The sequence below is a fragment of the Monopterus albus genome, unplaced genomic scaffold (assembly GCF_001952655.1).
Source record: "Monopterus albus unplaced genomic scaffold, M_albus_1.0 scaffold328.1, whole genome shotgun sequence".
NCBI classification, from domain to species: domain Eukaryota; kingdom Metazoa; phylum Chordata; class Actinopteri; order Synbranchiformes; family Synbranchidae; genus Monopterus; species Monopterus albus.
Window position 1 is genome coordinate 175506 of NW_018128208.1, and position 10436 is coordinate 185941.

Sequence of the window (10436 nt, forward strand, 5' to 3'; positions counted from 1 at the left end):
GCTACTAGCCACTTAGCATTTCCCCTGGATTAATACCGCACTCATTTCTCTGCCCCACCAATACACCTTACCCGAACCTAAACAGTCAGATTTTATTACCAAAGAGATAAGTGCATGTAATATGCTTGCCCTACTTTCAACCACTTATCTCTTATCAATACATTTCAATCACAGACCCAAGCATAAGTTTTTCTTAAAGATAAATCCCTGACAACTAAAAATGCTCAACATTTTACAGCAGTGGTTTTTTTTTTTTTTTTTTTGCAAAACATAAAAACACACCAACTTTGTGGACAAAAATGTCACGAGAATCTGATTAATGTAACCAAAAGCATCTAGATTTAAAAGCGAAAGAATAGATCTTTCATTTAATTATTCTGTATTTGTGTGGCACAGCCTTTATTTTAAGCACAAGGAGGACCAGTGGTTTGCCTTTATGGAGCAATGATTCACTATGACCTCTGGTAATCTGTGACAGGCATTCGTCATCCTGAAAATAGCTAACTGCTAGCTGCTAGATACCGCCACGATTATAGGAGAGTTTAAGTCGTTTTACCCGGATTACAGAAAACTGGAAGAATATCACCTTGAGTTCACATAACGTTAACCTAATCGTGTCCGTTTTAACAAGATGAGCTGCCAGAAAAAATGTATACTAAGCCAAAACAAAAATCCCCTGATGACCGTAAATAAAAGGCAGGTGACAAGATTTGACATTGGGTAAGAAATGTGTGTGAGCTGCTTCAGACTGGCCTGGTTAAACGAGATGCGTTGTTCAGGTTCAGGCCTTGTGATAATCGTTAGCTAACTGGCACACTACAAGAATCACCTGGCTGACGCTAACACGCTTGAAGTCAGCTATTCATCTTTTGAGATTTATTTTAGCGTAAATCTTCAGGTGAGATGTCACCGTTAACGACCCTCTCCCCCGGTACATCTGTTCGCTAACACCCAGGGTTTCTCAGCACATCGTTATCGACAGGAGGGGGCCGTTTTAAAACCAACCGGCACTGACAACGTCACTGGGGCTCATGTAACGATGAGTAACACGTTTAAGTGTTAACAGTCCCCGACTCAACGCTCAAACAAACAAAGTGACCCACTATCCATGTTCATTAAAAGTAAAAAAGGCAACACAAATGTCATTAATTTTACCTCGCCGTTGCTCACAGTAGCTTTGACTGCTTCACTCTCCTGTGTCGCCATATTTCCTTTTCTCTGTCGCGCACGCACACCACACTACTGGCTAGAAAACTGCGTTCAGTCTCGCGAGACGTCAGTTGTAGCGTCATTGGAATGACGCGAGTCTTCAATGATGAAATGATGCAGTCAGGATTGAATCTAGTCTGCAATGAAATGCCACTAAATTACAGTATCTCGTGAATTTTGAAGCTTTTTTTGTTTCAAGCTTTAACACAAGTGAGAGCAAAAGTGACAGTAACAGTAGTGAAATAACAGAGGTATGAACTGAAGTGAGATAAATATTATTTTTAAATAAAAGAAAGGAAAAAAATCTAGTCTACAATGAAATGTCACTAAACCACAGCATCTCATGTAGTTTTAACAGAAGTGTATATATCAATTATATCAATTTTGTTGTTTTTTAAATCACTTTTTACCTGAAGGCATCTCATCTTATAAATAAAAAATTTACAAAGAGTAATGTAAAAACTTTACCCTGATGTAATTTTTGGAGGTCTTACAAAGTAGTACAACAAAATATCATTCAAGTAGTTTCCCAGATGTTTCTAAAGTATGTGTACAGGTAACAAGCAGATAGTCTGTTGACTCAGTATATTACAAAAGCTACATTTCATGTCGACATGAGGGTAATAATGTACACAGCTTAATTTCAAGGGGTGCTGTTTATTCTTGAGACCTTGTTTATTGGTGAGAAAAAACTGCTGTGGTTGTCTGTGTCATTTGCCAATTGACCTCATATAAAAACAATTGCTGGGGTAAGCGGCCTCAGCCACTGATAAATATTGTAAATTGTTTTTTGCAACAAGGCTGATGAAGTGGCATGAAACACTGTGCTAAGTCATGCATTTTGTAACAATAAAATTAGAGCTGTCTTAAAAGGGGAAATGGAAAATATGTACTACTTAGTATTAAAACACAGCTACAGACAAGTTATTAAGCAATAAATCTCCAAATTTCATTCATTTCTCCAAATGGACATAAACATGTATGTATACATTTTCTTTAGGCTGAGTGTTGTGACTGTAGTGGAAAGAACAGCAGTTAATTGGAAAAGGACTGAGGCAGCTGTTCACTGTTAAGATGGTTCAGAGACATAAACACAAGACCATCCACTGTAACATGTGGATACAGGAGCAGTAAACCTGTGAAACCTTTACAGGTGCTGCAGTTTCTTGTGTTTAGAAATATTACTGTGACTGCCAACCGGGTGTAAATGTACAGCTAAAAGGTGCATTGTACATCTCATAGGTACATTTTATGCTTACACTACTAATGGGAAACAAAAACGGCATGTTACAGACTTTACCATCGCCACTAAATGATCTATTATTAAACTACTCAACAGAACAAAAGACTAATACTACAGGATGAAAAAGGTAATTGCACGCTGTAGAAAGGGCTAAGTGCTAACAGAGATTTACGGAGTTTAATTCTGAGTCATGCTTATATGGAACTGGAGGAATGAAAAACAACATATGAAATTTAGCCTATTTGGAACAACATGAAATCAAATGCTATCTTGAACTTTCTGTAAATTTAAATTTAATCACACAGATCAGTTTGAGTTCTAAAGACAGAGAAGAATCAGCTATTTTGGAGAATGTTATAATATGCAAATCTCCACTGGCCAATTCTTAGAATACATTCTCCATAATTATTGGATTTAGCCATCACTATGACAAACAGAGCTCAGTTTAAATTAAGTGCATAAGTTAAAGTGATCACATGTATTAAAAAAAAGTGAATTCAAGCCCCTTCAAAATTTTAAACTTGAAATGTCTTTATTTTTAATTGATGGTTCAATATAAGCAAGACACATTCAAGTGCAAACAATTTAATTTTCAACAAGAGGATTTCAGTCACAGAAAAATAAAAAGAACTACATCTTATATCCACTGGGGCTGTTTTACACAGTGTACACAAAGAAAAAATAAAATAAAATAAAGTTGTTTAGAAACCATCTCCCCTCTTTACACTTCTTCCAAATATAACGCCCATATTTAGACAGTGTTAACTCCAATGCCAGTAGACAGGAACAACAGTTTTCTCTCAGTAAGGTGAAGGTGGGTACACCAGACTCAAAATACAACTAACACTTGTGGGATTTGTTGTTCTTCCTTCTTCAACTGTTAATTTCCTGTCTGTCAATTGTTAATAAAAAACAGCAGAATGAATTTCACTACCAATGACTGGAAAATGGTTCTCTGCTTTAACTCAACTGCACATCATGTTAGCAAAACACACAACAATACCACTTTTTTTTTAGTGTCAAAGCATTTTAGGGGAGATGTTTGTTTTGACAAACAGTTGTCCAATTCTTGGAATGCTCTCTCAGTAATGTCTTGAAAATGATAAGACTACAGTTTACTATTAACAGTTATATACAAACATCTTTGTACAAACTGATGTGAACTAAATGAAGAGAAATGTAATTGATTTTCATTACACTGTCTCACATGCAACATAAACAAACCCTTGTTGGTATGAGCTCATTTAGTGATTATCCTCTTTTACTACTGTAACAGCTCACAAAGAGATCACTACAGGGCAGTAACTTCTGTCATGCTGCAGTGAAGTTACTCAGAGGGATCTTGAGGCTAAAATGCCTTTGGATCATGCCTTCCAGAGAAGCACTAAACAAACTAACAAAAAACAAACTAAGATGCAAAGACAACTCTCCTTCATCTCTGGTTGGTGAATGGAGAACAGGCTGAGGCTTAAAGCTCAGGAAAGAAAGACTGTGAAGTTCTACATCTCATCTAAACCATAATCCTCCTCAGGGAAGTCTCCTACAATCACATTCACAGGCTTCACAAATGCGCCATATTTGTTCTCACATTCAAAGTATTTCTTCCCTTCAACACTGTGGAGACATTTAAAAAAAAAAAAAAAAGAGGACATGGTTAGAGTCAGGCAAAGTCAAGACAGGCATGACTGACATAATGCAGTGCTTGTATAGCGAGCTAGATAGACAGATAGTGCTCTTACGTTCCATCGTGTTTTCCCAGGGGCTCATCATACTTCACACCAACCCAATAGCCTGGCTTAAAATCTGCTGTACCTGCAATGAATGTAACAAAATTGTTCATTACACCAGGTACTCCTATCCTTAGTGGTTAGCCATGATCAGGCTACATGAAGTTAGATGCTAAAAACAATTTTCTAAAGCAAAGAGGTCATTGACTAATGTGTGATACAGTCAAAGGGATTGACAATCAGTGAGATATTAGGGCAAAGAATATTCTAGTGTATATGATGTTACACTAGCAGACAGAGCATGTGAGCGGAGCGCGAGCCAACTTCTCACCACTCAACTTCGCTCATATGCTCTGTTGGCAGGTGTTATAAAAAAGAGAACGACAGTGGACAGAGACCTGAGGACTGTCTGAGGCTATTTTCTTACTTTCCTACTTAGCTACTGAAATGTAACAGCAAGCATGATGAAACATTCCAGTGAATTTAAAAAAATAACTAAGTAAATCAGCAAGCCATTTCTGCCTGGGAAGAAGAGCAGTCTGTCTGTTCATGACTAAAAGGACAGGTCTGGACTCATGAATTTTGTTTGTTTGTATCAAAGAGAAAATTCTAAGTATGAAAAAACTGGTTAATGTCACAAATTCTCAAACCTCTCCCATGTGACATTTAGGACAAAATCTGTTTGTAGGACTGGTTCTAATTGATGTATTGATTTTCTAGGCTTTTTTGGTTCATGTGGACATTAACAGCAGTGTGCAAATAAAGCATAAAACAAAACAAAACACACACCAACACAAGAAACACTTCAGCAGTGAAATTCATCAGTTACATTTTGGTCTCCTAAAACTATCAGAGTAATGAATAAAAAGAGCTACATTTCTTCCTCTATGGATTGCATAAGGATTGTCACTTTTTCCAAAAATCACATTAAAACAATGTTCAAAGTGACACAAAATTCATTCAAATGAATCCTCGGTTGTGTTGTACTTGAGTGGGCATCTGCTTTTTTAGTCAACAAACCATTTAACCTCGACACCACTCCGGTGTCATTATTGTCCGATCAGCACAACTTTGCTTGATACTATCCTGCATTTTGTCCTTGCAAACATAAAGTTACAAGCTTACTTGTAACAGCATGCAACTGGTCAAACGTCCTCTGCTGGACCCCAAGGGAAATTACATCAAATGGCCTATAGTGCTTACTGACATACCCTACATTGTAGGATTTGAACATGTCATTACAGTTTGAATTGTTGTCGTCGGTTTTTTTTTAAAAATCATGTTCAAATGAATGTTCAAAAATTGAGTAAAAAGCGACAGATTGGCTACATTGTGTTACAGGTCTTGGTCACTATGAATTACAACAAAATTTGCTCAGTTGCAGATAATCTCAGTAACACAGCATTGACAGCAGTTTCTTAAAAAAAGTGAGCCAGCTAAGCCTCATCCACACTTACCAACATACATGACTGTGCCAAGCTTGGTGGGCTGCCCAAGGACTTGCACTTGGCATCGGCTGCCAACAGAAATGGCATCAGCAGCAGCCTTCTGCTCCTCCTCTCGAGCAGTGTGCTCGGCTTTCTTCTTGGCCATTTCTTCCTCGTTGATGCGGCCAACACGTTGTTTCATAATGAAATGCCTTGCTGTGTCTGCAAGAGCACAGGATAGTTCAAAAACCAAGCTAATGCAGCAGAAACTGTGTATTACAGTAAATAAGGCTGAATGGCTCCTTGTGAGTGATTTGTGAATGGTTAGCAAAAATAAACTAACATTTCTAAACAATACCAAGTTTATCACTGTATGATAAAAGCACATATACTGCTAAACAAATTAAGGGAATCATGGGTATGATAAAAGCACATATACTGCTAAAAAAATTAAGGGAATACTAATAATCATGACAGTATAACACCAAGTCAGTTAAATGTCAGGAAAATCAATCTGTCCATTTAGGAAGCACAAGTATGCTGTCCCCCTATTCTACCTGAATTATTATTTTCAAGGTTTGTGTTTTGCTAGTGTCCTTGTTCACTACTGGTAGCATGAGGCAGTATTTGCAGCCCAGTCAGGTAGTCCAGTTACCCCAAGATGGCACATCCATACATACAGGCGCAAGAAGGTCTGCTGTGTCTCCAAGCACAGTCTCATGATACCAGGAGACTGGACCTTACACCAGGAGAGATGGACAGGGCAACAACCCGGTAGCTGCTCCTTTGTGTGAGGAGGAACAGGAGAAGCGCTAAAGAGCCCTACACAATGACCTCCAGCACCTACTGGTGTGCATGTTTCTGACCAAACTGTCAGAAACAGACTCCATGAGGGTAGCATGAGGGCCCAACGTCCTCTAGTATGACCTGTGTTCACAGCCCAGCACTGCGCAGCTCGGCTGGCATTCACCAGAGAACACCAGAATTGGCAGATCCACCACTGATGCACTGTTCTCTTCACAGTTGAGAGCAGGTTCACACTGAGCATGTGTAATAGGCATGAGAGAGTCTGGAGATGCCGTGGTGAACGTTATGCTGGCTGTAACATCATTGAGCGTGACTGGATTGGTGGTGGGTCAGTGATGGTCTGGAAAGGCAAATCTTTGGAGGGCCGCACAGACCTCCATGTCACAGCTAATGGTACCCTGACTGGTGTGAGATACTGGGATGAAATCCTCAGAGCGACTGTCAGACCTTACGCTGGTGCAGTGGGTCCTGGGTTCCTGGACAATGCCCAGCCTCATGTGGCCAGAGTGCGTAGGCAGTTCCTGGATGACACCGATGCCATTGACTGGCCCAAACCAGCTATAATTTTTAATACTGTAGGTATAATGTGCTCCAATACCATTTGGTCATGAAATTGGAGAAAAATTTCATATTCCTTTACTACTAAAAACAGAAAATGCTTACTGCTGTGAGAATTAAAAATAAGAGAACTTTAAGCACGGCAGAGCTTACCTGTTCTTTTTCCATAAGCGTCATCTGAGATTTCCAACTTCTCCACTTTGGAAACATCAGTGAACTCACCCATCTGACCTCCACTTCTATCAATAACCTGTAGAAGAAATGAGAGTCAAGATTTAAAAAAAAAAAAAAAAAAAAAAAAGACCACACCAGCAGTTATGCACATTTTAGTCAATAACTACAAATCACTCAAGCTTGAAACAAGCACAGTAATTATGACAGTGCTAAGATGATCAGTGTATTCCATCATTGTTGCGTGTAGCCGCATGTGTGAGCTGCAACTGTTGTATACATTCTCTGCTTGCGGGTGAACTTAAGTGCATACAACATGAAAAGGATCATTATTTTGGTAACCATTATTCACTGTATAAATATAAAGGGTCTCATGTCCGTGCAAATTCTCAGTCATCCACGTCATAGTAAGATGAAAAAAATCAACTGGACTAGGTTTTTAGGTCGAAGACGTTTCACCTCTCATCCAAGAGGCTTCATCAGTTCTGACTGACTGGTGTTGAGTCGGAGATATTTATCCCCATCGGTGGTGCTTCAGTCCTTTGATGCCCAACAATGTCCCCTAACAACGGGGTCGTTATAGCCCAGTATCGGTGAGCATCGCTACCTGTCTTTGAACCCTCACCTGTGGACCGATGCCTATTGTCCTGGTGGGCATGTTTGGGCAGAGATCTCAAAATGAACTGATGAAGCCTCTTGGATGAGAGGTGAAATGTCTTTGACCTAAAAACTGAAAGTTTTTTCAGCTTATAAAAGGTCTCACTTTCAAACCAGTTCACAGAAAAAACAAACAAACAAAAAGCAAGTATTCTGTACCTTCATTGCATAAAATATGAAGGTGCAGGCTTAGGTATGATTTTCATGACAATCTAAAATGTTTTACTGCAAACATAAAATCAAATAAACGTTCCCTTACACCCATTTTGTGAGCACATAACAGATTTCACATTGTGTTAGGTTAAAACTGAGTGTTATTGAATTTTAAAGTAAATGTATTCTTGCACACAGACAAAATTGGAATTTGGAACCAAACAACAATCTGAAAACCTGTTGCTTCATATATTTTAGCACAATAAGACAGTGGCCTAGGCCACTGTGTTAACAATAAAAGAGCTTTTAAAATGAGCAGCTACATACATGTATTCTGCAGTCATCATCCACAGGATAGGAACCCAGCAGAGCTTCATTGTCATCCAATTTCTGCAGGAACTTGTCAGAGACACTGAATAACTCCAGGTCCATGCAGGAGGCAGGTGCGCCTACAACCATCTCCAACTTTCCCTAAATAGAGTACACACAAACTAGTACATGCAATGCAAAGAACTCATTAAGCTATAGTGTGTTGTGCAGGTTAGATTAAGTTCGAGCCAACCTGTACAAATTTTGAGCTAAGTAAAGTGTGTGTTAAGAGTAAAATAAGGCTCACCTTCAGTTCTGCTATACTAATCCCTCTATTGAACCGGCGCTGCGCCTCAAAGGAGGAGATGGTGCTAGTTAGGCGCACATTCACAATGGGGTTGGTAACTACTGTCACTCCACCGTCCATCATCCACACTGTTTGGACACAGCTATTGATCGAAAATCTGGAAGGACTGCGCAAATACCTGTGTATATATACATTGTACAGATTATACAGAGTCACAGAGGTCTCTAGCTTTAAGTACTCTGTTTTTATCCCTATTTATCTCATTTCAATGAACATTCCTTGTTGTCTGCATTGTTTACTGTCTGTTTATACTGCTTTTTCTGCATTGTTTGCACTGTTTGTTGATGTTAATACTGCTATTTTGTTATATTACACAGCCTTATGCTGGTTTACTGTCTGCACATTGAGAGCCGATGTACCAGAGTCAAATTCCTCGTGTGTCTGTCACACCTGGCCAATAAAGCTGATTCTGATTCTGAAATAATGTGACATAAATTCAGGCCATAAATAAAACCTAATAGTATGCCAACTTTAATCAATTCAGTTTTCTTGCAAGGTAATTCCAATGGACTACAAAAACAAAGACTACACCTACTTCCAAAGAGTAACGTTAGTTAGTTATTCCCGGAATATTAAGCATATACTAGGACTGAAGCTAATCTTTAGATGAAGCTGGTGAATCCCCATCTTTTTCTATCATCGTTAATCAATTTATCAACTATGATCGTTCAAATTTCATAACATATTTCCTCATTTTAGCTAGCTAACGTTAGTTTAGGTGAGCTAGCCACAGAAGGGGTAGCTGTTTGGGTGGCTAGCAGCAGCATAATCACGTCGTACACAGAATCCTCGATTATTTGACAACGTTGCTACAGCTACTTACGAGTAGGTATGTATTCGATGGTATCTCTCTCAAAAAGCAATTTTATGAATAATGTTGATTCTTCTCCGTAACACAATTTAACCGGAATCCATAACTCTTACATCATAATTAACTAGCGTTAGAGAAGGTGCAACTAGCTTCGCCGTGGTTCTACCAAAAATTCCTGCTACGCCCAGCTCTGGAACATTCTTCCCACCCACAGACTGTAAAACACCAATCACAACAGGAAAAAAATAGTTCAACCAATAGTTTTACGTTACGTAACGACTATCCCACGTAAGCCCCGCCCACTTTTGAGAATATTGACATGGTTGATAACCAGTCATCAGGAAGTGAATGCGACTGTTAAATCACCACACGGTGGTGCTGTCTCCCGGTCTAAGACGTGAAGACTTGAGCAAAGTTTCCTTTTGAGTAACACCGTATTTCAACCAAGACCGGTTTAGTCTATTGCTTGGAAGGAAGGACTCTCTAATAAGACAATAACAACATATGCTGTATCTCACTATAGGTATGACCTGATATGTGGAATTAATCTCTAGCCATTAGATGCGGGGGATACCAATCTTACACCATATATATCAATAGCGTTACCAATACGTTATTACTGACAAAAGCAGATCTAATAAATCACTTTTTTGTATTGATGCTATTGACACTAGTATTAATACACATAACAAGATTTCAAGACTAGTTTGATTTTGACAAAGCTCCATTACAATTTTGGCTTCCATTCTATCTGTTGAGTAAAATCTATACAAGGGCCTATCTTGATTTGATTTGATTTGATTTTGATTTATTCTTTCAAGCATGTAAAAACAGTTGATATGACAACACACATAATTTTACACATAATCCAATATCAGTTTGCTTATACCTAGTACATGCTTGAATGGAGTAGGAAGAAGTCAGACTTATCCAGTCCTACCCCATGACATCATCTTACCATCACTGGTTTGCAAGCAGTATCTCTACATAGATAATT

At 38.7% G+C, this 10436-nt stretch overlaps 2 protein-coding genes across 2 annotated transcripts in view; both read right to left on the reverse strand.

Annotated features, from left to right (window-relative positions):
* The window catches only part of clptm1 (CLPTM1 regulator of GABA type A receptor forward trafficking), a 14018-nt gene extending 12733 nt beyond the window's left edge, over positions 1-1285 (reverse strand). The window contains exon 1 of the mRNA XM_020624524.1: positions 1156-1285. Within this exon, the coding sequence (XP_020480180.1) occupies positions 1156-1206 (51 nt within the window). The 5' untranslated portion in view covers positions 1207-1285. The remainder of the gene's footprint in view (positions 1-1155) is intronic.
* A 2173-nt stretch (positions 1286-3458) lies between these two features.
* tbcb (tubulin folding cofactor B) lies at positions 3459-9626 on the reverse strand. Its single transcript, XM_020624530.1, has 7 exons — positions 9452-9626; positions 8569-8746; positions 8280-8423; positions 7125-7221; positions 5637-5828; positions 4192-4264; positions 3459-4066 (listed from the first exon to the last, which is right to left on the reverse strand). Exons 2-7 carry the CDS (start codon positions 8689-8691, stop codon positions 3952-3954), a joined length of 744 nt encoding a protein of 247 aa, XP_020480186.1. The 5' UTR covers positions 8692-8746; positions 9452-9626; the 3' UTR covers positions 3459-3951.
* Positions 9627-10436: the final 810 nt, after the last annotated feature.